General features: G+C 50.1%; 1 protein-coding gene across 1 annotated transcript in view; it reads left to right on the forward strand.

The window, feature by feature from the left end:
- The first annotated feature begins 2,446 nt into the window (after window positions 1-2,446).
- Window positions 2,447-26,620, forward strand: part of LOC138545442 (cytochrome P450 2J2-like) — a 470,793-nt gene continuing 446,619 nt past the window's right edge. The window contains exon 1 of the mRNA XM_069642069.1: window positions 2,447-2,749. Coding sequence (XP_069498170.1) covers window positions 2,540-2,749 — 210 coding nt within the window. The 5' untranslated portion in view covers window positions 2,447-2,539. The remainder of the gene's footprint in view (window positions 2,750-26,620) is intronic.

Below are 26,620 nucleotides of genomic sequence, written 5' to 3' on the forward strand. Positions count from 1 at the left end.
CGCACATTCCTCATTCATACACTCATACCGTCAGCAGCTTACATTCCCTCTCAAATTCATATTTATACTCCTACTCAAATGTATTCCCTCTCATACTCGCCAGCATATATTCCAGGAATGAATCCACTCATACAGTCCCCATTCACACATTGACGCAATCGGGACCATTCACTCGCACATTCAAAACCATTACGTCCACACTAGCACATATACATGATTACTCGCATCCATGCACACACGCATACAGGCACACACGCATACAGGCACACACGCATCCATGCACACACGCATACAGGCACACTTTTGTCTAAAAAATAAAATGGTTACCTGTGCACCGACTCGGCTCGACTCAAGGCTCCTGCTCATTCCACAGCTGCTCCGGAATGCCCTCCAAACTTTAAACAGGCACGGGTGTCAATCAAACACCTCGCCCTGCTTCCTGGTGCCTGGAGGGCAAAGCAGAGTGGCTGGGACAGGCCCACACATGCCCTCCTAATCTATGGGTAGGCGCGGGGACATCCACTAGGCATTTTGAGGGTGCAGTACGTACCCCAGCCAGCCTGGCCAGTGCGTCGTGCAAGTGCTGGTGAAACAAAACACCCCGGCCTTGCATGGCTCAATGCCCATGCGCAGCTGGGGTACTGCACCCCACAACAGAGCCAACCCAAACACACTCCCTGACCTGCATGAGCTGAGGTTTTCACTGGGCTGTTGCTTCGGCTCCTCCATAATAAGGGCGGTTTGGCGCCATGTCGCATATTATGGAGGAGCCCCCCTGCTGCAGGTTAAATGGGAAAAGACATAAAAGGCATTGGTGGTTAGAAGAGAATTTTGTAATGGTTTGCTCGCTCTACGATTGACCCACAAATATTTGCCAGAACCAGATTTTTAAAGGCATGAACTGTGAATGATCAGGCCCAATTTATGTGGTGGTTCTAACACCCCTACCCATTATCTCATCCTTTGCTGCTGCAACACAACGTTCGGATTGGAACTCCCTGAGCTTCTTAACTCACTAAACATTGAAGCATTATTCAACTCACTTAACTACGTGGCAAGAGAGCCATAGCTAGGGACATTACACGAGTGAGCTAAGAGACAATTCAGTATCTTGTAAGCACTATAGAAGCAGTCAGTATTATTATAAATATGCGCCCACTGTGGTCTATAAAACTATACATGAGTCATTAAATATGCAGAAACAGTGCTCCTGGCAACTTGAGATTTCTGTAAACTGCTCAGTGTTTTACTATCAAAATAAAATCACTTGCTGGGACACCTTCCACCCCATCGACACTGACACCCTCACTGCCTAAACAAAACCTGCACACTTCCAGGATGATGCATGCCCACCTCACGCTACATCCTATTGCATCCCCACCCTAGCTCCCCACTGGCTCAACATCATCAACCCCCGTATCTCACATGGTACTAAAAAGTGCACAAATCTCACCCCTCCTCAAAAAACCATCTCTCGGCCCTGCCCTCCCTGATAACTACTGCACCGTTACCATCCTACCACACCTCACTCACCAGACTCCCCAACAAGCCCCTGGCCCCCAAGCCAGCTAAAACACAGCATCCAGACGTATCCTCCACCTACCCAAACATTCAGAAATCGCCCCCCGCTCTTGCCCAGCTCCCTGTACCCCGGAGTATTGCCTTCAAAGGATTGTGCACTGCAGCCATGCACCTCAAAACTCCATCTTACCTTTACAACAAACTCCAGCCCAACACCCGAAAAGCCAGCCAACACCTTCTACATAATCCACTCTGCCAACTGACATGCACACAAGCAAGCATTTGCCCACCGGACACATGGGCATAGGACACCCCACCCTCTTCCCATCTGCAGTGCACCACTTTTAGAAAGAACCTGAAAACATACCTGGGTCCCCCACCTAACCCTGCCTTCCTCCACTGCTACATAATCTTTCTATCCTAGCCTGAAAACATTTAGTAACTTACACCTTTTCAAACTTTGAACCATGTAAGGCGCTCCAAGACCAACACAAATCCAAATAAAAATTAAAAGGATACTATTACTCAATTGAAAAGTACATAAAATGTGTTTTTTCTCAACCGGCCATGCTGTCCTTTTTAATACAGTTGGCCGCATTGCTTCTTCCTGTTGCTCGTTGGGAAATTTGAAATTTCACAATCGCACCAGCCTCCTCTGCTATGTTACAGAGTCAGCAACGCCCCTGATTACAGGTGCACAAAATACACGTTTTTAATGAAAGGGCTTTAACATTTTAAATTGGCACACGGAATATGCTGCCCAGTTTATTAGTTCACAATCTCACCCACATTATACCAATTTTAATACACGCTGCGTGCCCCATTGGCGATCCTTGCTTGAACCAGTCTGCCTTGCACGGGAATCAGGTTTTGCAGGCTGCTGAGAAACCTTCGGGCTGTAGCGGGTTAACCTTTTGCTAGGTCCCAGCCCACAAAACAAGGCGTGGAAAGGACTGAAAGAGCTGCTTTTCCGACCGACGCTGGTAACAAACCAGGGGCTAACTCTGCACTGTTTACAATGGAGCTGTCGGTGCTCTCGGTCGCAGCTTTTCTTCTCGAGCAGGTCACCGTGGCAAACACCCTGCTGTTTTTAGCCGTGTTTCTTTTCGCTGCCGATCACATTAAACGAAGGGTGCCGAAGGATTTCCCACCAGGACCACACGGCTGGCCTTTCGTGGGCAGTCTGATATATGTTGACTTCTCACAGCCTCACATATCAATGCGCAAGGTAAGGTTCTAAAACGTAATTCTAAATAGCTTCGTTGTTGTGCAGTGTGAGAATGCATGTTATTAGTTTGCTTTGCATGCTGGTACTTGGAGTTATGCGATTAAACTAGGTTAAGTAGCTACTTTCACTAGCGTTTATTCCCGTGGTCAGTGGAGTACTGAATGAAGATGGGCGATGTTGTGCAGTTTGACTTGCCTCCCCACCACCATTGCCTCTTTTCAAGAGCCAGATTGGGACATAGGTGTCCTGCTGGCTTGGGAGGATAGCTCAGGTGCAACATGCTCGCCCTGGAAGCAAGACAACTGGAGCAAAACAGGTCCTATCCGGGTCCGCACTTAGAAACCTCTTGTTATTAAGTGCGTTATAAGTAACCAGACAATGGCCCTCATTATAAGTATGGCGGTCCAGATATCGTCATACTACAACAATGCCATTAGGGGCCACAGATCCACCCCCTGCAGGCCTGACTGGCAGGGTTGTCAGGCACCTGCCAGCATGGTTGTCACTGAAGCACTGGCACTGTTAGCAACTCCATGGAAATGGCGATTAACCATTAACGCTGTCGCTTGTGATAGCCTGGTGGCACCAGGCAACTCCTTAATGAGCCCCAATGCCCTGAAGTGACAGGTCGGTCCCGCGATCCAGCTTTTGCTCTGTGATGCCTGCAAGGGGGTCTGCAGGACACAGACCCACTCTGTCGTATCAGCCTTTCCAGGACTCACACTTTTGTGTGTAAATTCGAGCTCCAGGGCATCAGACTGGCTCTCCCAGGGAACTGAAACGTTGCTGTGTATGAACAGAGTATTACAAAGATATCCATTAGATATTGATTGGAGGGATGAGGGACTATTAGCATGGACGTTGGTCCCTTAATGTGAATGGGGGTGATCAGAAGGGAGAGGGGGGCATAATGGTGCATGCTTTATGAAACAATGAACATGGCTTCATTGCCTAGTTCAAAATGCATCTGCTCCTTTCTTACTGACTGTACTGCAGTCAGTGGTGTTTATTTGTATGTATTTCACATTTATTACAGCGCACAAAACCCTGAGGTATCTAGGCACTAGTTACAGCAAGTGCATACATGGTACATGGAAGTTACGGAAGTACAGTCTAGGACAGCTGCTCCTCTTCATACCGAGGGCTAACTTAGATTGCATACATAGGTCATGGTAGATAGGATATACATGCTGGGAAAGCTACGCCTCATGTTGCAGGGAGATACTTCAGGTAGTATACATGAGGTATGGTAGGTAAGGCTATACTGGCTGGGAAAGTTACACCTCTTATTGCGGGGCGTAGCTTTCACAGCCAGTATATCCTTACCTACCATGCCTCATGTATACTACCTGAAGTTGCTCCCCGCAACAAGAGGCATAGCTTTCCCAGCCAGTATATCCTTACCTACCATGCCTCATGTATACTACCTGAAGTGGCTCCCCGCAACAAGATGAGTAGCTTTCTCAGCCAGTATATCCTTACCTACCATGCCTCATGTATACTACCTGCAGTGGCTCCCCGCAACAAGAGGCGTCGCTTTCCCAGCCAGTATATCCTTACCTACCATGCCTCATGTATACTACCTGAAGTGGCTCCCCGCAACAAGAGGCGTCTTTCCCAGCCAGTATATCCTTACCTACCATGCCTCATGTATACTACCTGAAGTGGCTCCCCGCAACGAGAGGCGTAGCTTTCCCAGCCAGTATATCCTTACCTACCATGCCTCATGTATACTACCTGAAGTGGCTCCCCGCAACAAGAGGCGTAGCTTTCCCAGCCAGTATATCCTTACCTACCATGCCTCATGTATACTACCTGAAGTGGCTCCCCGCAACAAGAGGCGTAGCTTTCCCAGCCAGTATATCCTTACCTACCATGCCTCATGTATACTACCTGAAGTGGCTCCCCGCAACAAGAGGCGTAGCTTTCCCAGCCAGTATATCCTTACCTACCATGCCTCATGTATACTACCTATCCTTACCTACCATGCCTCATGTATACTACCTGAAGTGGCTCCCCGCAACAAGAGGCGTCGCTTTCCCAGCCAGTATATCCTTACCTACCATGCCTCATGTATACTACCTGAAGTGGCTCCCCACAACGAGAGGCGTAGCTTTCCCAGCCAGTATATCCTTACCTACCATGCCTCATGTATACTATCTGAAGTGGCTCCCCGCAACAAGATGAGTAGCTTTCTCAGCCAGTATATCCTTACCTACCATGCCTCATGTATACTACCTGAAGTGGCTCCCCGCAACAAGAGGCGTCTCTTTCCCAGCCAGTATATCCTTACCTACCATGCCTCATGTATACTACCTGAAGTGGCTCCCCGCGGTGGCCAGCGAGCATGCCGTGAGGACGTGTGCTCGAGAAGCTCCTGCCCGCGATCCTGGTACGGGTGAAATTGCGCCGACCTAACAACCCCATAAGCGCCCAAAAATAACATATCCGGAAAGGGGAGCCTCTCCCCCCTACCTGGAACCTGCTCCCAAGAAAAACTGAGCCGGGCAAGCCCAAGAACGGGACCGGCGAAGAGGTGCCCCTCGGCCCCACAAGATGGCGGCGCCCGTGGCGCTGGTGGGGGAGGGGGACTGGAGCTCCCGGACGAAGAGACTCTGAGACCCCGGCGGACCAGCGGAGACCACCTCACGCTTGCCCCATCCTAGCGCTGTGAAGACCTACCCCCGAACTGCTGGAGATCTGGCTAAGTGTGTGGCTGGGCCGCGGTGTGAATTGAGAGGAAGAGGCGGACACCTGGGCGAGCGGGTGCCCCTCTCCTCAACCGGCGTCCTCGGAAGCCCTACCTCGAGCGAAAGGCGGCGAAACAACGGTACCGCTTGAAAGGATTGGGAGACACACCACGCAACCTCGTCGTGCTGAGCCAGAGGAGGAGCAGGAGAGGCGCCTGGAGCTGGAGAACGGAACGCGGACTGCGGCGTCCGCGGAGGCCTACCGCGCAGGGAGGTGAGTCCAGGGTCCGTGCGGCCGCCGGGGAGGTCAAGCTGCGGCCCCCGCCACCCCAACCCCCAGTGAGGCCACACTTTATCCCTTGACTGCCACGGGCAGGAAAAGGCTCGCGACACCTACGGAGCAGCTTCTCCCCACTGCAACTGGGTGGCTGCACACACGCAAACGAAGATTGCACCCCACAGTCACAATCTGAGGCGACGCATAAGCCCACTAGTGGAACTAAATCGTGGCTCAAAGCAAGCTAGTACCCTACTTAACACTGGACCTACAGGCAGAGATGCCCCCAACTAAAGCGAAGACAAAACTGTCAACGACAATGGACTCCTACACGACGGTCAGGCCCAAACAGCCGTTACAGCAGGCCCCAGACCCCAATGCAGCGCAGTCGCAGCCGCAGCCGGAGGCGGAACCCAAGGACACAGTGGTCCTTCAAGCTATTGCAGCACTGCGCACCTCTATCGAAACAAAAATAGGGGAAATGAGGGCGGACATGCAACTCATGCGACAAGATGCCCGCAACCTAACGGAGAGAGTAAACACGAATGAAGCTACCCTGCGAGACAACGTCGCTAACACCTCAGACCTGAAGGCAAAGGTAACGGAATTGGAACTGAAAGTAGCGAGGCTGGAGGCGAGATCTGAGGATGCGGAGGGCCGCGCACGACGCAATAATGTCAGGATCCTGGGGGTCCCGGAAGACATGGAAGGCTCGGACCCCACAGACTTTGTAGAGACATTGCTCCTACAAGAAATCGGGGCGGGGAAACTTTCCCAGGGGTTCTCAGTGGAGCGTGCCCACAGATCTCTCCAAAAGCGCCCCCCCCCGGGGTCGCACCCGCGCCCGATAATAGCAAAAATCCTCAACTTCCGCGACAGGGAAACAATATTACGCCACTCCAGGGAAGGCGAAGCGATTAGAAGACAGGACTCCAGAATAGTCGTATACCCTGATTACACCCCTACGGTACAACGAGCCAGGAATTCCTTTATACCAGTGAAAGCCAGGCTACGAACGCTTAACATAAAATACATGCTGCTCTACCCATCTCGCCTTAAAGTCTTATACAAAGGGAAGGCAATCTTCTTAGAGACCCCAGAGGCGGCAACCATGTGGATGGAGCACAACAATTTGGCCGGGAACGGAGAGGACCCTCAAGAAAACAGATAGGAGCGAAATGGACAACAAAATGAACACCCATGAAATGTCCCACACTGGTGATGGAGACACTTAACCGGATACTACAAGGGACCGCACTGAGAATATAGCTACGTCGGGCAGGACCACGAAGAACCACAAGCAAATACACCGCTGACACGCCCCTTCACGGCAGGTGCAGGTCAAATGCCTACACACCACCCGCGCAGAAAGGCCTGGAGAGGCCCAGAAGGCCCGGGAGCCCCTGAGCGCTGCAAGTTAGAAGCAACTGCTGGGGGCAGTTTGCAGTTAAACATTTTTGGTTATTCATCCGTTCAGATGAAAGTTACAACCGTTGGTAAGTCTCCAGAATGTATCAACCTGAATGAGGGGGAGAGGGCTGGAGGGGGCAACACCCTGGGGGTAACCTCCCTGCGAAACATTGAGATCAGTAACCTCCAACCTAAAACAAAATGGCAGGAAATGTGAAAATAATGACATGGAACGTGAGGGGTCTTGGTACTTACCTCCGAAGGAATAGAATTAAGTCATATCTACAGAGGAAGAAGGTTGGGATAGCGCTCTTGCAGGAGACGCATTGCACAACGACATCTATGGACAAACTTCAGGAGCACTGGGGGGGACAGGGATTTGGTACTGCCTACTCGAAATATGCTAGAGGGGTATACACATGGATCCACCCCCAGCTCCCCTTCCGTCTATCCAAATTTATTACCGATCCTGAGGGCAGGTATGTGATTGTATGGGGACACATCGAACAACAAGAGTTATGCATAGTGAACTCTTACCTACCCAACATCAGCATCCCGGCATACCTGGCCTCGATGTACGACATAACCACCCTACATAGAGACTGCCTTTTTATTTGGGGTGGTGACTTCAACTGTGTACGAGATCCCATACTAGATAGGTCGCTACCACCGCCTACCACCACTATGGCAGCCTCGACAGCACTAAACACGCTGATAGACAGACTAGAACTGGCTGATATATGGAGAGAACTACACCCCCATACACGGAATTATTCCTACTTCTCATCCCCACATGGCCTCCACACGAGGCTAGACTACATTTTTGTCGGCAGGGAACACCTATCCCAGATGGAAGAAGCAGAATACTTAGGAAGAACGATCTCAGACCACTCCCCCCTAATGGTAAATTGGAATCGTGCTGGCCCCAGGCCCCCCATCCCTATGTGGCGCATGCCAATAACGGCCCTGAAGGACCAGGCATTCAGAGATGAACTGCAGGATACGATAGACGACTACATAGAGCTAAATAAGGGAAGCGTAGATTATGTAAGCACGACATGGGAGGCCCTAAAGGTGGTGACCAGGGGAGAGATACTGGCGAAAGCGGGTGGCATCAGAAGATCGCTACGCAAAGAATTAGAGCTGGGCGAGGCGGAGATTCAGAAGCTTAGTACGGACCCCATAGACCCACAACAGCATGAAGGCAGACTTCGTACACTCCGCGGAGAATGCTCGAATGCTTGGAGCAGGCTCGCTAAGTTCGACTTTGCCACCAGAATGAACAGGAGGCACACAGAAGTAGATAGACCTAGTAGGCTCCTGGCCTGGCTCTGCAGGAAGGAGCACCCCAGACACACCATTACCCTGATCCAAGATGAACAGGGCAATACACACCAGACTCAGCAGGAAATAAATGACACCTTCAAGAATTACTACGAACACCTATACTCCCACGAAACAGAAATATCTGGGGACTACATAGCGGACACCTTAGACGAGATAGGGCTGCCTAGGCTCTCCCCGGAGCAGGCCGAAGAACCAGAGGCAGATATTACAACAGAGGACATTGCCGAAGCGATCAAGGCACAAGCTGCGGCTAAAGCTCCGGGGAGCGATGGGTTGCCCTCGGAATTCTACAAAACTTATAGCTCCTCTCTGACACCACTCTTACATGAGGTCTTCCAGGAAATATACGAGCGAGGTATCTTACCCGACAGCATGAAGGAAACCCTAGTGGTCCCAGTTCTTAAGCCGAACAAGCCAGCGGAGCACTGCGATTCATACCGCGCGCTGGCTATGCTCAACCACGATGTTAAATTGTTAACCACAATCCTAGCTCAGAGACTGTCCAGACAGATAGGAGACATCGTACACTCAGATCAGTGTGGGTTTGTCCCAGGCCGAAATACGACCATGAACTTACGCAGACTTCAACACGTTATTGCACAAACTGATGCGATCACTGAACCCTACGCCCTGCTGTCACTAGACGCCATCAAGGCGTTCGATTCCATATACTGGGAGTGGCTATTAGCAGTTCTGAAGGAATTCGGGTTTGGCCCACGCTTTATCAGGTGGATCCGAATACTATACACCGAACCAAGAGCACGGGTAAAAACTGGGAGACATGTGTCGGAAGTTTGGGAGATATGCAGAGGTACCCGTCAGGGCTGTCCGCTATCCCCCATGCTTTACATACTGGGATTAGAACCCATAGCTATCTATTTTCGGAAACAATTTTTCGATGCCGGAATAAGGCTAGGGACGACAGATCACATAATCTCACTGTACGCGGACGATGTGCTTTTGTATGTCAGGGACCCCCACCTCAATGTCCCAGCCATGCTGGACGTCCTTGATAATTTTTCCAAAGTCTCAGGCATACAATTCAACAAGGCAAAATCCTGCCTATTCCCACTAGCTGGCCTTAGGGACAGATGCTCGGAGGAGCTTCCAACACTAGGGATACAGTGGCAGACCATCAGGTTCCGCTACTTGGGCATCCAGATCATGCACACTCCCCAACTGATGCACGAAAATAACACTAATGCAGCAATACCTGCGCTGCGCAGATCAATGTCCTTCTGGGCAAAGCTCCCACTGTCGGCAATGGGGAGAATTTCGGTAACCAAAATGATAGTCCTCCCTAGGCTCTTGTATAGGTTCCAAAATGTGCAATATTACATCAAGAACTCATTTTTCCGCCTCTTAGGGTCCATAACACGAGATTTTATTTGGGGGCAGGGCAGGCACAGAATAGCACACTCCACACTAGTTCTACAACACGCTCAAGGTGGAACCCAACTCCCGCACTTCGAAAAATATTACTTGGCAGCCCAGCTCAGCTTTGTGTCCAAATGGCTAGCTGACGAGATCACATCCGAGACTCCCCTGCTACAGTCCCTGATTTCTCCACTGCAACTTAAAGAACTCATTTGGGCACCACAACACCTGCTGAGTGACACACCCTTCATAGCCACTCTGGGGAAACAAATTTGGCAAAGAACGAAATCACTAAGGAATCTAACACACCTGTACTCCCCAGAAATACCACTGATCTGGGACCTGTGTAGGTCAGACTTGGACTTGTTGCATCTCAGGACCTGGGAGAAGAAGGGGGTTTACACGTGGGGAGATCTTTATGAAGAAGGCTCCTTTAAAGAGTTCAACATACTACACAACGTAGACGGGATACCCACTAGTCAATACTTGTGGTACCGAAAGATACGCGAAATAGCAAGACACAAATGGGACACCTGGCCAGAAGAACCTGAATCTGATCCTCTCACAACTTTATTATATAACCTAGGCGAGGGGCAAAGGCCGGTCTCCCAAATATACAGCCACCTCAACGATAATCCCAACCCAAAGGGAGAGACCCTGAAAAACAAATGGGAAACGGACATTGGCCGAGAACTCTCGGAGGCAGAATGGTCCAGGGCGCTAATATTCCCTAAGGCTGTGTCGAGAAACCACAGATTCCGCTTTATACAACTAAATGTCCTGCATCAGACATATCTCACCCCGCACAGACTGGCGACATTCAACAGGAATGCGAGCTCCGACTGTCCATGGTGCAGGGCAGAAGGGGCTGACCTCATACATATGTTCTGGGAGTGCAACAAAGTACAATCCCTCTGGGCAAAAGTCAAGCTAACACTTGAGAAGGCAGGAACCTCCAAATACAGATGGACTCCTGAAGAATGCATCCTAGGAACGTACTCTAGACCGGCCAAACTTAAGCACCTGGTGAAACTAATGGACCTATCGTGCCTTCTGGCCAAAAGACATATCGCCATGTCCTGGAGAAAGCCAACAGGGCCCAGATATGGCGCCTGGCACAGCGAACTTATCAGATGGGCCGATGCAGAAACTAAGGCTTGGGAAGACAGCGTTTCCAGATCTACCGATGAGTCCAGCTCCACCCTAGAAGCATGGAGGGAGATAGTTAGAACTATAACATACCCCTCGGACGATAAACCCCCGTGAACAGGCACTAACTAGATTGTGCTGAACTGCAAAACCTAGACACTCATGTGGGAGGCCCCCAAACACCTATGGAAACTGCTGCATTCAAGAGCCCCCCCCCCTATACCACCCTCTACAGAAGCCTTGGCAAATGCACGAGGAAGACTGGATACGGAGACAGTTTATGTTAATGTTATCAGTTTACTGTTTATTGTTTAGAACACTCCCTCATTCTATATCTATTGCTTCCCCGCGCCCCCCCTCTCCCCTCTCTCTCTCTCTCTCTCTCCCCCCCTGCTTTCCCCCCCTTTTTTCGCCCTTCCCCCCCCCTCTTCCCATCCCCCCCCTCACCTTTGTTCACTAAGATATTACTGCAAAGAGTTAGCATCATTTGGCACGATTGACCGGCTATGTGCTACTGATTTTATGATAAATGCCAATAAACAAATTTGAAAATAAACTGAAGTGGCTCCCCGCAACAAGAGGCGTCGCTTTCCCAGCCAGTATATCCTTACCTACCATGCCTCATGTATACTACCTGAAGTGGCTCCCCGCAACAAGAGGCGTAGCTTTCCCAGCCAGTATATCCTTACCTACCATGCCTCATGTATACTACCTGAAGTGGCTCCCCGCAACGAGAGGCGTCGCTTTCCCAGCCATTATATCCTTACCTACCATGCCTCCTGTATACTACCTGAAGTGGCTCCCCGCAACGAGAGGCGTAGCTTTCCCAGCCAGTATATCCTTACCTACCATGCCTCCTGTATACTACCTGAAGTGGCTCCCCGCAACGAGAGGCGTAGCTTTCCCAGCCAGTATATCCTTACCTACCATGCCTCATGTATACTACCTGAAGTGGCTCCCCGCAACGAGAGGCGTAGCTTTCCCAGCCAGTATATCCTTACCTACCATGCCTCATGTATACTACCTGAAGTGGCTCCCCGCAGCGAGAGGCGTAGCTTTCCCAGCCAGTATATCCTTACCTACCATGCCTCATGTATACTACCTGAAGTGGCTCCCCGCAACAAGAGGCGTAGCTTTCCCAGCCAGTATATCCTTACCTACCATGCCTCATGTATACTACCTGAAGTGGCTCCCCGCAACAAGAGGCGTAGCTTTCCCAGCCAGTATATCCTTACCTTCCATGCCTCATGTATACTACCTGAAGTGGCTCCCCGCAACAAGAGGCGTAGCTTTCCCAGCCAGTATATCCTTACCTACCATGCCTCATGTATACTACCTGAAGTGGCTCCCCGCAACAAGAGGCGTAGCTTTCCCAGCCAGTATATCCTTACCTACCATGCCTCATGTATACTACCTGAAGTGGCTCCCCGCAACAAGAGGCGTAGCTTTCCCAGCCAGTATATCCTTACCTACCATGCCTCATGTATACTACCTGAAGTGGCTGGGGAATCTACACCTCTTATTGTGGGATCTACTTCAGGTAGTATACACGGGACATAGTAGGTAAAGTTCTACAACCTGTGAGAGATACGATACTTTGTTTCCTTGACGGGATTAAGTGAAAACAGGTATGCGGGTTGGTAAAGCTAAACATTTGGTTAAGGGAGTGTCCAGCAAGTTGCATGCAAGGAAGTGTAAGTGCAGTTATGCATGTTACCCACATGTAACAAGTAGGGGCAATATACAGGTTAAAGAGGGTACTCTGCATTATGGATAGCAGCAGTAGGCTGTGAACGACGTGAAGATGCAGCAGTACAGTAGCGGTGTTCAATATCACGGAGAAGCTTTGTTAAGTCACTTAGTAAGTTTCTGAGGAAAAGGAGTGTGCAGGCAAGTCACGCCATTCTTCGTGGTGCACAGGCTCCCTCAGATGTGAATACTGTTGTAACCCGTGTGGAGTTCCGCAAAATGCAAGCTTCAGAGAGTGATCCGGTGCACGAAGCTGCTAGCGATACTGATGGTGTGGATATCTTAAGTTAGAAGGGGGCGGATGGATGGCGGGAAGCAGCTGGCGGCGGAGGAGGTCAATATCAAAGGAGCTATAGAGGAGGTGTAACACAATGTGGGGGTTTGTCAGATAGACCGAGGGGAGTCTCCCTGTGAAGGGAGCTGCATCGGAGTCATGAAACCAGTGTCAGCTAGGTTGGAATGGGTAGTCGGAAACACACCTTGAGTATTGCAGGTATCGGGCAATAGAAACATCCCAGATTGGACAATGTAACAGCAGGCAGTGGAGCGAATCTTACCGGAGGAAAGGTTGGTGGATGGTTTCGAGCGAGGCGAAGTCGGGTTAAGCCGGCTGAGACTGGCAGAGACAAAAATGAATGGCCTTGTCTTAAGACCGGATTAAGACCGGAAGCCATTTTATGCAAGTGCCCCAGAGCTTAGTGTTGTCTCCACTTTTTTCATCTCCATATTTATACATGCAACCTTTTCCTGATGGTAGTTGTGTTTTCTAATATGCTGACATCAAAGTTTAACCAAAACTATCAAGCACGATTTTACCTCTGAGGGAGTGATGTATTCTTTTCCATTTAATGGTAGATGGACCAACATCCACCTGAGATCAACCCTTTGAAGACCAGGGCGAGGGTGCTTTAGGGCATCCTTGGAGGAGCTCTATTTATTGGGCTTGCCACTTTTGGCCACGTCTGGACACTAATGTCTGCCAAAAACCTGGGGGTTATAGATTTAGGGCCTGATTCAGGGAATTTATTTGCACGATTCACAGTGACTTAGCACCGCTGAAAAGTCACGTTACACTTCTGAAACAAACCCTGATTCATGTAACCGTGTAAAGTGTATTTTTCCAGCGCAAAGTCAGTGCAAAGTACATGACTTTGCGTACATGACTTTGCACTGCAAAAAATAATGCAAGGTAGGCGGGTTAGGGGGTTTAAGTACGTGGTTTATTGGCAGCAAACCCCGGTTCCAGCAGCAATTCCCAACAGGTAGCTTTACCAACCGCCCCACCATAAAACTTGGAACCCTGGGCGTAGGTAAACAGCCTGAGGCTATGTCTAGGGTTCCAAAGCAACACTACAACACTTCTCCCCCTCTAGCAATTATAACAAGGAAAACAACAATAGCAAAACACACAATGAAATGGAATAGCTGGATCCTCTCAGACACACCACACACGCACACTACGCACCCCGTCCACACTCACACACACATACTCACGGAACTGCCCAGCAGATCAGATCTTGGCACACCCCAACACGTAATCCTTAAACTTGACAAGCAGCCTCCTTATACACATGGGTGACCCCCACCACCAACAGACACCTCTTCACCACTCTCGGACAGTAACTGCACCTCCACTCTGCTCTCGAACCCAACCAAACCATCAGGCCCAGCTTGTCTCTCACTGCCATCAGGTCTCCTCTCCCCTCCACATACAAAAGTGTCCAGAACGTTTCCCATGTTTCCTGCGTCACACAACCTCACACCCATCTCAGTTTTTACCACAACACGCCTTTTGCTCCATCTGGAGCCATCATCCAACTTCACATAACCCTGGCCTACCTTTACAACGCATCAGGGATCCATATACACACTGGCCCCTTTGGGCACATGTTTGGGTTTCTTAATCTGCACATGATCACCCACAGATACAGAGAAGTTTTCCACCCCCACATGCCCGATTCGCTTTCTCTTGTCTCTGACGTACTCTTGTTAACACCCCTTGCATGTCTACATCAGTACGCACGCCTCCACCCAGAGCGGCAACTCTCAATTTAGACCCTGGCTTCCTGCCCCTCATCAGCTCAAATGGTGAACACCCTGTGACCAATGAAGGCGTACACTTATAAGCCTTGAGGGCCTCTGCTGAGGAATGCCACCACCTTTTCTGCCGTCACGCTCTCTAACCGCCTCCACATCACTGTCCATTCCGGGCCACCAGTACGACTCCCTCAGCCTCCTTTTTGTCAATGATCTACCCAAATGCCCCTCATGGGCCAGATTTACCAATCTGCACCTTATTTTTAAGGGTGGTAACAACCTCTGACCTCTAGTAACACCCCACGGGCCCTCTGACAACTCATCCCAAACATGACCATATCCTTTGTCCAAGTCCTTGTCAATGCCAGCACGCTTAAGTGCGTCTGTAATTTTCACCAGAGTGATGTCGGCATCGCACTCCTTGTCCCATTCCTGTTTGTCAGGAGCTGGAAACACACCCCCTACCACTGTACACTCCTCTTCATCTACCTGTCCACCCTTCTCTTCAAACGCTGAGGTTGGCAAACGCGACAGTCAGCGACAGCATTCCTGGTCCCCAGAATATAGTCCACCCTAAAGTTGTACTCCTGCATGTCAACCACCCACCTCGAAATTCTAGGGGAGGCATTGGACAAACTCTTGGTGGTCAAAACGTAGATAAGGGGTTTATGATCAGTTCGCAATACGTACAGAACACCCCACAAGAATGTTCTGAAATGTTTGGAAGTCCCATACTGCAGCCAATGCTTCCCTTTCAATCACTGCATACCTTTTGTTCAGCATCCCTCAACACTCTTGAGGTGAATGCTATGGGATGATAACCTCCATTATCCCATGGTTCAAGTACTGCCCCTATGCCCACCTCACTGGAATCTACAGTCAACACAGTTTTGTTCTTCGGCGAAAATGATCCTAAAGATGGAGCATGGTCCACCTCCTCCTTCAACCTCTCAAATTCCTCCTGACAACTCTCGGACCACACGAAACGAACACTCTTCTTCAACAGAGCCCTCATATGTACCATTTTTCTCGGCATAGGAGGCAATACACCGACCGTAATATTTGGTCAGACCCATAAAGGACCTAAGCTGATCCTTGTTAATCGGAGCAGGTGCTTCCTTCATTACTTTTACTAGGCCCTCCTTGGGATATATACCATTCTCGTCCAAAGTGTGTCCCAGATAGGTGACACTCGGGACCCCTACATGACACTTGGCCCATTTCACCGTTAAACCACTCTCCTTCAGGATTTCCATCACCCTCAACACCCTCTTGTCATGCTCGCTACAGTCCTTTCCCCAGACTAAGATGTCATCTTGAAAATACTCAACGCCAGATATTCCCCCAAAAAGTTTCTGTATTATCCTCTGGAAAACCGCTGATGCCGAGGCCAGGCAGAAGGGCATCCGACAGAAACGAAAAGCACCAAAAGGCTTCCCAAACGATGTCAATGGCTGTGATTCCTCATGCAGTTCTATTTGATGGTAAACTGAGGACAAGTCAAAAGTGGAGAAGCATGTGGCCTTTCCCACGTACGCTAACAATTCATTTATGTTGTGTAAAGGGTGTCTGTCCACCCATATGTTGGCGTTAAGGTCCCTTAAATCCACCACACATCCTCATGCCTCCATCTGCTTTGTGAGCCAACACTACAGCATGCCTCCATCTGCTTTGTGAGCCAAAACTACAGGAGCCAGCCACTCTGAACACTCTACCTCCTCAATTATTGACGACGCTTGGAGATTCACCAGCTCATCCTTGAGCCCCTCCCAGGCCAGCACGGGTACCCTCCTCACCTTGTGCACACACGGTACTGCACCTCTTTTAAAAACAATTTAATGTGAAAACCCCTTCAACTTTCCTAGCTCTGTTGAGAATATGGTGGAAAAGCCTCCTTAAGATATTCAGCTATTACAGTCCCCTCCTTTTGGTATGCACTCCTCAGCGCACACACTTATAATGGGTACAGGCTTCCCTGGAAGTATCTCAATTTCGAGGGCTGCCTGCTCATCCCAACCTACCAGAGAGTCCCCCTTGTGAGCAACATTTAATTTCCCTCGGATGGAGCGCCCCTCAAATTCAACCGTGGCCCACTCATAACCCAACACCTTGATGGGGATGCAACCATACGCACATGGATTAATGTCGGGCGGTAAAAGGTTGGACACTTCCTTATGGTAACTCACTGTGTACAACTCTGGGGAAATCATGGTGTAGGAGACCCTGTGTCTACCATCATTTGCATTTGCACACTGTTCACTGATAACATGGCCCACGGGTCTTTCTTCTTTTGTGCCATACTCACACTCAACAACACCCCCTCATGGGTTCTCTCACACACTGGACCATGGGCCTCATCTCCCACATAACCCACAACAGTCACATTGTCTTCATCCGGCTCCACCATCTTGATAGTCTGTCTGTTCTCAATGATGCTAGAACACACTCGGGCAAAATGCCCTATCCCTGTGCATTTCCTGCACTCAACATTAGTAGCAGGACACTACTTTGCTCCTGTGGTATGTCCCCGCCAACCACATCTTCTGCATGCTTCTCTTTGACTGAACGCCCGTCTGTTGTATTTGACTCTTCCCTTGTATTCTCCCAGTCCTTTCTTAGTCACTATAGCATGTGCCGTCTCACTTTAGATGGTCTTTTCCTTGACACTTCTCTTGGACTCTTCAATAGCTCTAGCTATCTCAATCACCTTGTCTAGTGGAGGGTCCTTTTCAATCCAAAGTCTTTCCCTCACTCTGGACTCACTGGTTTTCATCATTATTTGGTCACGGATATATTCATCCAACATGCCGGTAAACTTGCACGATGATATGAGTGTATGCAACGTAGTTATGTAAGCATCGATTCCTTCTCCTACAGCCTGGGCCTGGGAAAAGAAGTGATAACTCTCCAGCACTACGTTTGTTCTTTTCCCAAATCGTGCCTCCAGTTTCTTCAAAGCAATCTCGTATGCCCTCACCGCACCTTCGCCCCCTTCTCCATCGTCCTCTCCCGGCACACGTACGTCTTCACCAGGAAGATGCTTGAAAACTCTCAAACCCTCTGTACCCAGGGAGTTCAGCAGTGCCGCTTCTTTGTCGTCATCTGTGTACCTTGCACTCCCTGCTGCCCTTAGGTAGACTTTAAATGTGTCCACCCAAAGATCCCATGGAACTGGGGGCTCTCCGGAGCTAGGCAGAAAGGCTATGTGTGGGCGAGCGTTGTTTTGCTGCATGCCGGGAGTCTTCTCCTGTGGAAGAGCGCGTGAGCCTTCTTTTTTATTTTATTTTTAACCGCAGCTGTTACTGCGTTGGTTTTCTCTTATTTCCTTTACTTGCTATTTGTTTTGCCCTTATCAACACTGAGATTGGCTGTCAGCGCCACCTTGTGGATTTACACGGGTGGCGTTTGTGTCTTGCTCCTCCGTTGGACTGTCTGGCTGTGCTCTGCACTTCGGATCCCCAAATGCGCTGACAAGAGGGGGCGTGTAGAACCGTCGCTAAGCAACGCCTCCCTTCATTGCGCAGTGTCCTTGGACGCTCCGCGTCGCACTGAGCCAATACAGCGTAGGCCCCTCCCAGTCTCTGGATGGCGGTACCTACTCGGGCACGGAATCGTGCACGTTGGGCCCCTCTTACCTTCTTCCTCCCGCTGGGGGCCGGCCGATGCTCCGGAAGAACAGTTTTGGATGAGGTTGCAGTCCCTGACTCCCGGGGCCATCCTGCCTGCAGCTCAACAACCACAGGCGCTGGGTGGGACGCAGGCGGGCCTGGCCTCCGCGTTGCTGAGCTGTCTCTTCCTCAGCCGGCACAGAGGCGGTGGACGTGCTCTGCTGCTGGTTGCTGTGCTCACTGCTGGGCCAATCTTCTCTTCGTTGGTCGCACGCGTGGATGTGCATGGGGTCTGCCACCCAAATCCTCGTAGCCACTGTAATAATGCAAGTTATGCGGGTTGGGGGTTTAAGTACTTGGTTTATTGGCAGCAAACCCAAGACCCATCAGAGCTTCCCAACCGGTAGCTTCACCAACCACCCCAGCATAGAACTTGGAACCCTGGCGTCGGTAAACAGCCTGAGGCTACGTCCAGGGTTCTAAAGCAACACTACAACAAAGTGCAAGGTCACTTTTCAGCAGTGCAAAGTCACTTTGAACCGTGCAAAAAATTCCATGAATTGGGCCCTTAGATCATTCCCTCTGTCAACTGGTAGCTTCAATATGTGTCATCCCATCTGCAGTGAATGGGTCTGCTGCCCTTTTCACAGTAAGTAATGGCAGTGAACACATTCATCTCTGCAAGGCTGGAACAGTGCGTGTACCGGGCAATCTCTACCAAACTAATGGTCAGACTTCAGAGAATTCAAAGCCGGCTCCAAAGCTCTTGCTCAAACTGCGCAAATGTGATCATGTTGCACCAGGTCTGGTCTCCCTCGGCTCACCGCCGGCTTCCTGTTAAACAGTGCATCATTTCTTACTCCCACAAAGACATTGCTTTGGTAACTAACATCCCTAAGCTCTCGGCTTGATTATTGATGACTCCTCACTATATTCTGTTCAAGCAACCACCTTATGGTAGGATTTGTCACCGTCTTTACGCACGGAGTCCATCTTTCTAAGCCTAAAAACAACTCAAGACCTTTCTTTGTGGTCCTATAAATTGTATCTGCATGACTGCATTACTCCTTTTTACACCCGTCTCATGCCATTTCAACAGCACCACGATGGCCTGGGGAATGATCATGCTTTATACACCCCCCCCCATCCCATCTCTAATCCCTTGCACAACTCCTTCATCTGTCACTGTGTGATTGTGTTCACTGCACACCACTGCACAATAACCGTAAGAGAAATACACACGTCTTTGGCCATATTAAGAATTATTGACTTTTTGGTACCGGACAGGATGATGGTAGTGCCAGCCGGATAAAGTTCCCTTCATTATTCACCAGCGCAGAGCAACAGACTAAAAGAAATGGAAGCTCCGCAACCCATCGCAGGTGCTGTCAGATAGCATAGGGAGCTGAGCACTGGAGTCTGACCTCTGCGAGTGCTCTAGTCTGACATCTGTGCAGTAGCCTGCTGGCGCAGGTTCGAATCCCAGGTGGGGCCAACTCAGCCTTTCATCCTTCTGAGGTCGATACATTGAGTACCATATGGTGGATAATATCATCAGCAGAGGCAGAGCTTTCATGTCCTGGGTGAGCTGCCTATATAAAAATGATTATCGCACACGCACGTGGTAGCACATAATTTGACTATTCCCGTCACATCTGGCTGACACTAGTGTGGTTTCTATGTGGACAAAGATAATACTGCCTGTGTTGTGCACTCTGCAGCAACACTGTAGTCTGTTAAACCCATGCATCAGTGTGGCTGGTTTGTATTGTGCAGTAAAATAGAGCAAATGTAGGTGGTCATTTTTAGAAGTAGAACGAGGTAAAGGGTTTCCCAAAGGGTATTCTCCTTTGGGGAAGCTGGGTATTGAACTGAGCTCCCTTTGCTCCACTGTGTAGAAATTGGCACCCTATAAAATCCACATTGACTAAATATAGCCTATTGGCCTAGCTTGCTCCAAATGGCCTCGAAAAAGTGCTTGCTAAATGAAATATGGAAATAAAAGTTAGTTTGCTCCATCAGCAGGGTATGCCTTGCTCATCCTCCCCTTCTGTTTTCCTTCCTGTGGTGACCTGGCACCCATTTTAGGCATCTGCAGATGCTTTTGTGTTGACATTGGCAGCCCAGGGCAGGGTCCTTGGACCTGAATCTGTTTCGTAATCACCTACACTTGTGCTTGGCTTGCCCTCTTGTGCCATGTACACACACACACCTCATGTTTCTGCCAGTGGTTCAGACAGGGCAAAGGTGCAATAGTGTTTGGCACTCTGCCCTCACATCGCTGCCAGCTTTTCTGCTTGCATTAGCAGCAACTAGGCCATGGGAGGACCAGCATGTCTGCACTAATCTAAATGTTCGATGCACTAAACTATTATAATAAACGTAATTTAATTGCAAATGATCTTTGCAGTGCTACAATCCTTTCTTCAAATCCTATTGCATCATCTATTAAGCTGGCACCCTGAAGTCCCCAAGCGACCTCACTGAGAAACTCTGCATCCCTGGAGGCTTGAGAGCCACCAGAAGGACATTTGAAATATTTTATTCCGCTGGTGCAGGAAGGAAAGGACCACAAGACAGGCCATCGTTCTACACCCCAAGACTGTGAAACCTCCTTCCCATCTACATCGGACTCACCCCATCGCTTCTAGGTCCCCACCCTAGCTGAGACTCTATGATCACGGTTTCCTCCCCTGGTTGCTTGTAGATTCATTGCTGCAAACTGCCACCCCTCCCTTGGAAGCTCCCTCCTCCCTTTTTTTCTCTGCTTCCCTCACTGTGTTCTTTCCCCTATGATTGTAAAGCGCTCCGTTAGGCCTGCGCTCAATTAATACCAGGATGGGGAGAATAAAACTAAAGCCATACTCTTATTGCTCAACATATTTGTATATAGCGTAAAGTTAGTTTATTATCAAATGGCTAGTTTATTATGTAATGTGGTTGGCTTCCAATGCATTGCCATAAATAAAGTATTATTTAAGCACATTAAATGCAAAGGAAAACCTTAATTAACTAAAACTGGGAAGATGTGTTCAGTTGCTTAAATTATCCACATCCCGTTTCACCATTTTAAGTGTGATCCTGGGCAAATCATTTAATCACACTGGGCCTCATTACGACCCTGGCGGAATTCGAAAAACGATGGCGGAAATGTAATACCGCCATCGAATACCGCCCGTTGCGATTATGACCCGTCACCGTAAAGTACGATGCCATTAGCGACACCGCAGTGAACGCCAACGCTAACTGCACCAAGCACGCGCACGCGCGCCTTGCAAAACCGTAATATCCGCCATGGCGCAACGGTACGCGAATTCTGACCCTAGCGGACATTTACTTAACGCCATCAAGCATGGCGGAAAGTACCATTCCGCCATGGTGAGAATTACGGCATCGCGAACCAACCGTAAATGGGCCCATCGAGTGCCCGAACTCCACTCCCTGCCCACATTGCAAAACTCCTCGTAGGCGCAATGCAGTCACACTATGCAACCAGTGAAATGTACAAGTCCCCCATCGCTTGCCCCCAGTGTAAATCAACATTCAAAGCAGTATCCTGAGGGAGACAGCACCAGCCCTGTACTCTTGCCAGTAGACAAACCAACCATCAGCATAAGCATGTACCACACAAGTTGGCAGAGTGACTGAGCAGCCAGGCTCATCTCAAGAGGGGCCAATGGGAGCTGTAGGGCACAGATGGCACGAATACAGAAGCAATTCCAATGGACCTGACCTCAGTCTCCCTCCAAGAAACGCACGCAAACACAGGCACCTGTGACCAGCCATTTCCTGATAATCCCATCATTCCACCAATCCACCTGGCTGACCGGCACCTGTTGCACAAAAGCTATTCCCCCGCCCCTGAGCATGACATCATAAAAACAGTCAGAATGGCAGCCCCTATCCCTGACCCAACTGGGCTGCGTAGGCAAACGCGGCCAGTACAGTACCACACAACTCTACTCAGAAGCCGGAACCCAATGCAGATCATCCCACAATACATTGCGCCACAAATCGGAATATGCTACATTACTAGCAAAGAATAACGCTACACGGTTAATATCTGAACATAAATTTAATGCACATCATAATCACCAAGCCCATACAGCCATTTGCTCATAAACTCCCAAATAATTTCAGTACTGTGGGCTGCATCCGCAATAAATGACCAGCTTCCTCTTGTGTGACGCCCTGTTCCTTCATGGTACACAGGGGCTACATTAACGTCCAAAAAGGCAACATGGAAGCGCCTAGAACCGCAGGGCCGTCCCATGAAGTAGGCACTAGTCCATCTGAAAGGACGCTATGTTGCTCCTAGCCACTAGTACTGCGTAAGGGCATGTGGCCCATTGGCGATCGTCCCATAAGATGGTAATGGTGCTCCACTGATTGACTCGAAGCTGCAGGTGCCGACTGTAGAAGCCATCTGCAGGAGTGGCGTACAGATGGCAGCGGCAAAAGGGTAGGAGATACCTGTCACCCAAATGAAAAAAAGAATAATAGTATGGGCATCCGAACTTCAAATGTATCACTCACTTCATACGACACACTAAATCTACAACCATATGCATGCCAGCCCACTCAAAAGGATCAATTTCACCCAAAAATCACTTGCGAATCATAACGAAATAAATCGAGGTGAATGCACCATTACAAACGAGTGTCTGTGTGCATGCGTCTGTCAAAACAGAATCCATTAGACGGGAATAGTAACGTGCATAGACACAAGTGTCTGAAGGCGCGTCGAGACAGGGAGGGTACAACAAGGGCAGATAGACGATGGTCCCACTATGGCAGCTTTGCATCACATAGCGCAGGGGAAGGGGATAGATTCCAAAAAGCCATGTACATGGCAAACCTCCAATTCAATCATCTGTCCATGCATCCATTCATCATTCCATCATCCCGGTATGAAAACGCCTGAATATATACTCACATTACATTAGAAATTTCCATTGAGTCTGTGCGTAATGCAGTCTGCAAAATCCACTGTGCTCCTGCCCGGATTACTAGTGTAGTGAAGCAACATGTATTTGGGAACGTCCTGCCTTATCGTCCACTACGCAATTGCGCATCCCATTCAATTCATATCAATCATTGCATTCTCGTCATGGGCCCTGTCCCAAGGACATTCAACAATAGAACGTTATACTTCCAGTCAGACCTGTGGGTGTCTCCTCGCCGCTAGTTGAAAACCAAAAGCGCTGACCTTCGAATTCCTCATTTGCAACATCACGTCGAAAAGGCATCTGCGAACGCTTGGATTCACAAATACATCAATGCAGTGCGGCTGTGTGTGAAAATGGTAACTGGCTTCAATCACTAATGGGACTCCCCGCCCGTCGGTGAACGTCGGTACAGTGCTGCATGAGGGTCCACCGTTGATCGAGTACTACATTCCACTGACCCTTCACAAGTTTGTTCGCGACTGCAAATCTAGTATGTGAAACAATGGGACCATAGCAGAATTAACATTTGAACCAATGTTTCACTGCCATCGGGATTAAATATATGATTGGAATTGCAAGATGCCATGCGTCAAATTGCAGCGTTGTGTGCGGGACGTGCTCGCCCAAAAGTTACTGCAGCTGCCACAGGTGGAATGAATCACCACAGGTGGAGGCTATACAGCCTGAAAACACATAAATTGCACACCCAACCCCCTCCCACAACCACACCCACTCCAAAATGCTACCGGCAGGACTAGCGATGTTGGGCCTGGGGGACCTGATAGCACTGCAAGTACTCCAACTTCAAGAAGAAGACGAACTCCAACTACTACAACAACCGGCCGCACAGAGGAGACGCAGGAGGAGGGCAAGGCAGGGGCAGCAAGGCCCACCAGCACAGCCACTACCACCACGCAGGCAGCCCGCAATCCCACGCCTCCGAGCTAATCCGTTCAACCTCACTGCTGAGCAGATCCACACCCTCTACCGTTTGGACCGGGACACCATAGCCGCCATTGTCAACATGACACACGCTGACCTTGTCAGCATGATAGATAGCCCAACCGCCATCCCACCCCTACTGAAGGTGGTGTCTGTACTCCACTTCCTGGCCACAGGCACCTACCAGCACACAGTCGGACAGTTGCATGGCATTTCACAGCCACTATTGTCACGGACACTATTCCAAGTGCTTGATGCCCTCCTGAAGCACTCAGACGACTACATCTGCCTACCACGCTCGGAGCAGGAGATCACAAACGCAAAAGTGGGATTCCATGCACTTGCCGGCATACCGGGTTGCATTGGTGCCATCGACTGCACCCATGTGGAATTGGTTGTCCCACATGCCATGGAGGTCCAGTACCGCAACCGGAAGCAATATCATTCTATCAATGTACAAATGGTGTGTGACTCCAACAGGATCTTTACACATTGTTGTGCCCGATTTCCAGGATCAACCCATGATTCTATGGTATTGAGGAACTCTACAATACCACGCTACATGGAGCGACACGCAGGGCACCGATCCTGGCTACTCGGTGAGTCTCATTTACTGCATGTGAATGTGGGGTAGGTGATGCGACAATGACCTGGCAGGAAGGGGGGGGGATGCGTACGTAGCAATGTCATTCCACTGACATCCTTTATTGTCCACATACAGGTGATGCCGGGTATCCACTGAAGAGATGGCTCCTTACACCAATCCGGAACCCACAGAACCAGCATGAGGAGGACTACAACCATGCCCACTCACGTACCCGTGTAGTCATAGAACAGGCATTCGGCCTACTGAAGGCTCGTTTCCGCTGCCTCAGCAGGTCTGGCGGGGCACTCCTGTACCGCCATGAGAAGGTTGCAAAGATGGTCATGGCATGTGTCATGCTACACAACATGTGCGTACGTAGAAATGTGCCCATGCCCCCTGACGCAGAACTGCAAGCACCTGATGATGGACATGATGAGGGTGGGGATGTGGCAGCACCTCAAGGAGTCCGCGAGGCACAGGAGGCCCGTGAAATTCGTCAGCATCTCATAGATGCATGCTTCTAGCACTCACGCCTGGTGGCTGTTACATGGACACGGGACTTGTGGCACTGTGTGTGTCTGGTACATGCACAATGTGGACTGTACGCCAAGTAAGGCCTCGAACACAAAGAACAATGTCCACACATCTCATTGGATGGATATGAAGAAATGTATAGCATATGTGAAATGATATTACACACCTAATCGACCCGCCACCCAGAAAAGCCCAACACACCCCCTCCACCCTCCTACCTCCCCCCCGAACACCAGTGTCCAAAGATGCTCATTGTCAGTGGGCAGACGCTATTGCAAGCCCCCTCTCCGGGTATCAGGGGCACCCCTGCCTGTGGAGCGCAGGTTCCTCCCAGATCTACGTTGGGGGCTGCCCTGGACGGAACTTGCAACGGATGATGTCTCTGCCTGCTCACGTCCATGCATGTCCCTAAGGGCTTGTGAGAGCTCAGTGAGCACACGGCGCACAGCGGCAAGTTCACCACATACGTCTTTGGACGTCGCATGCAGTTCCCCCCTCAGGCTCTCGGTGCTTCTCTCCATTTGTCCCCTCAGGCTCTCGGTGCTTCTCTCCATTTGTCCCCTCAGGCTCTCGGTGCTTCCCTCCATTTGTGCCCTTAGTGTCTCGGTACTTCGCTCCATTTCTGCCCTAAGTGTCTCAGTAGATGTTTCCATGGCTGCCTTAGTACCCCCACATTCAGCAGCATGCTCCTTGAGGAGCGTGGCCAGTTGCTGCTGTTGCACAATCATCTGCTCGAGGGACTGTTGCCTCTGCTGGGCCATGCCCATTTGCGGTGGTGTCACAGAGGGGCTGATCACGTCATGTTGCCTTGCCACAGGCCTTGTGGGGGTTGGCCAGTCGTCGTCTTGTGGGTGCCCCTGCGTGGTTTCCTCATGGTGTACGGGATGAAACAAACAGGGGGATTGAGACAGGTCATGGATGGCTCCTACATCGACAGCACCGTTTTCTGTGTCGGAGCATGCTGGCATGAAAGCGGTGTCACCTATGGTGCTGCTGCCACCAGAAGCAGTGCCTTCTGTGGCATCCATTGGGGGGACCTGTGGTGCTGCTGTTGTGGACATGCTGGCTGCTGGGGTGCCTGTTGGAGTCCCCTCCAGTGTGCTGCCACTTGATTTGTGCTGCTGCCGTGTCTTGTTCCGTGCAGCTGAGGTGGAGGGTCTTTGGCCGTTGGTCTTGGCCCTCTTTGCAGGTGTGCTGGTAGGGGTGTCCTGGAGCT

This window comes from Ambystoma mexicanum, chromosome 1q (assembly GCF_040938575.1).
Source record: "Ambystoma mexicanum isolate Mex_15411 chromosome 1q, UKY_AmexF1_1, whole genome shotgun sequence".
In the NCBI taxonomy this organism is placed as follows: Eukaryota; Metazoa; Chordata; class Amphibia; order Caudata; family Ambystomatidae; genus Ambystoma; species Ambystoma mexicanum.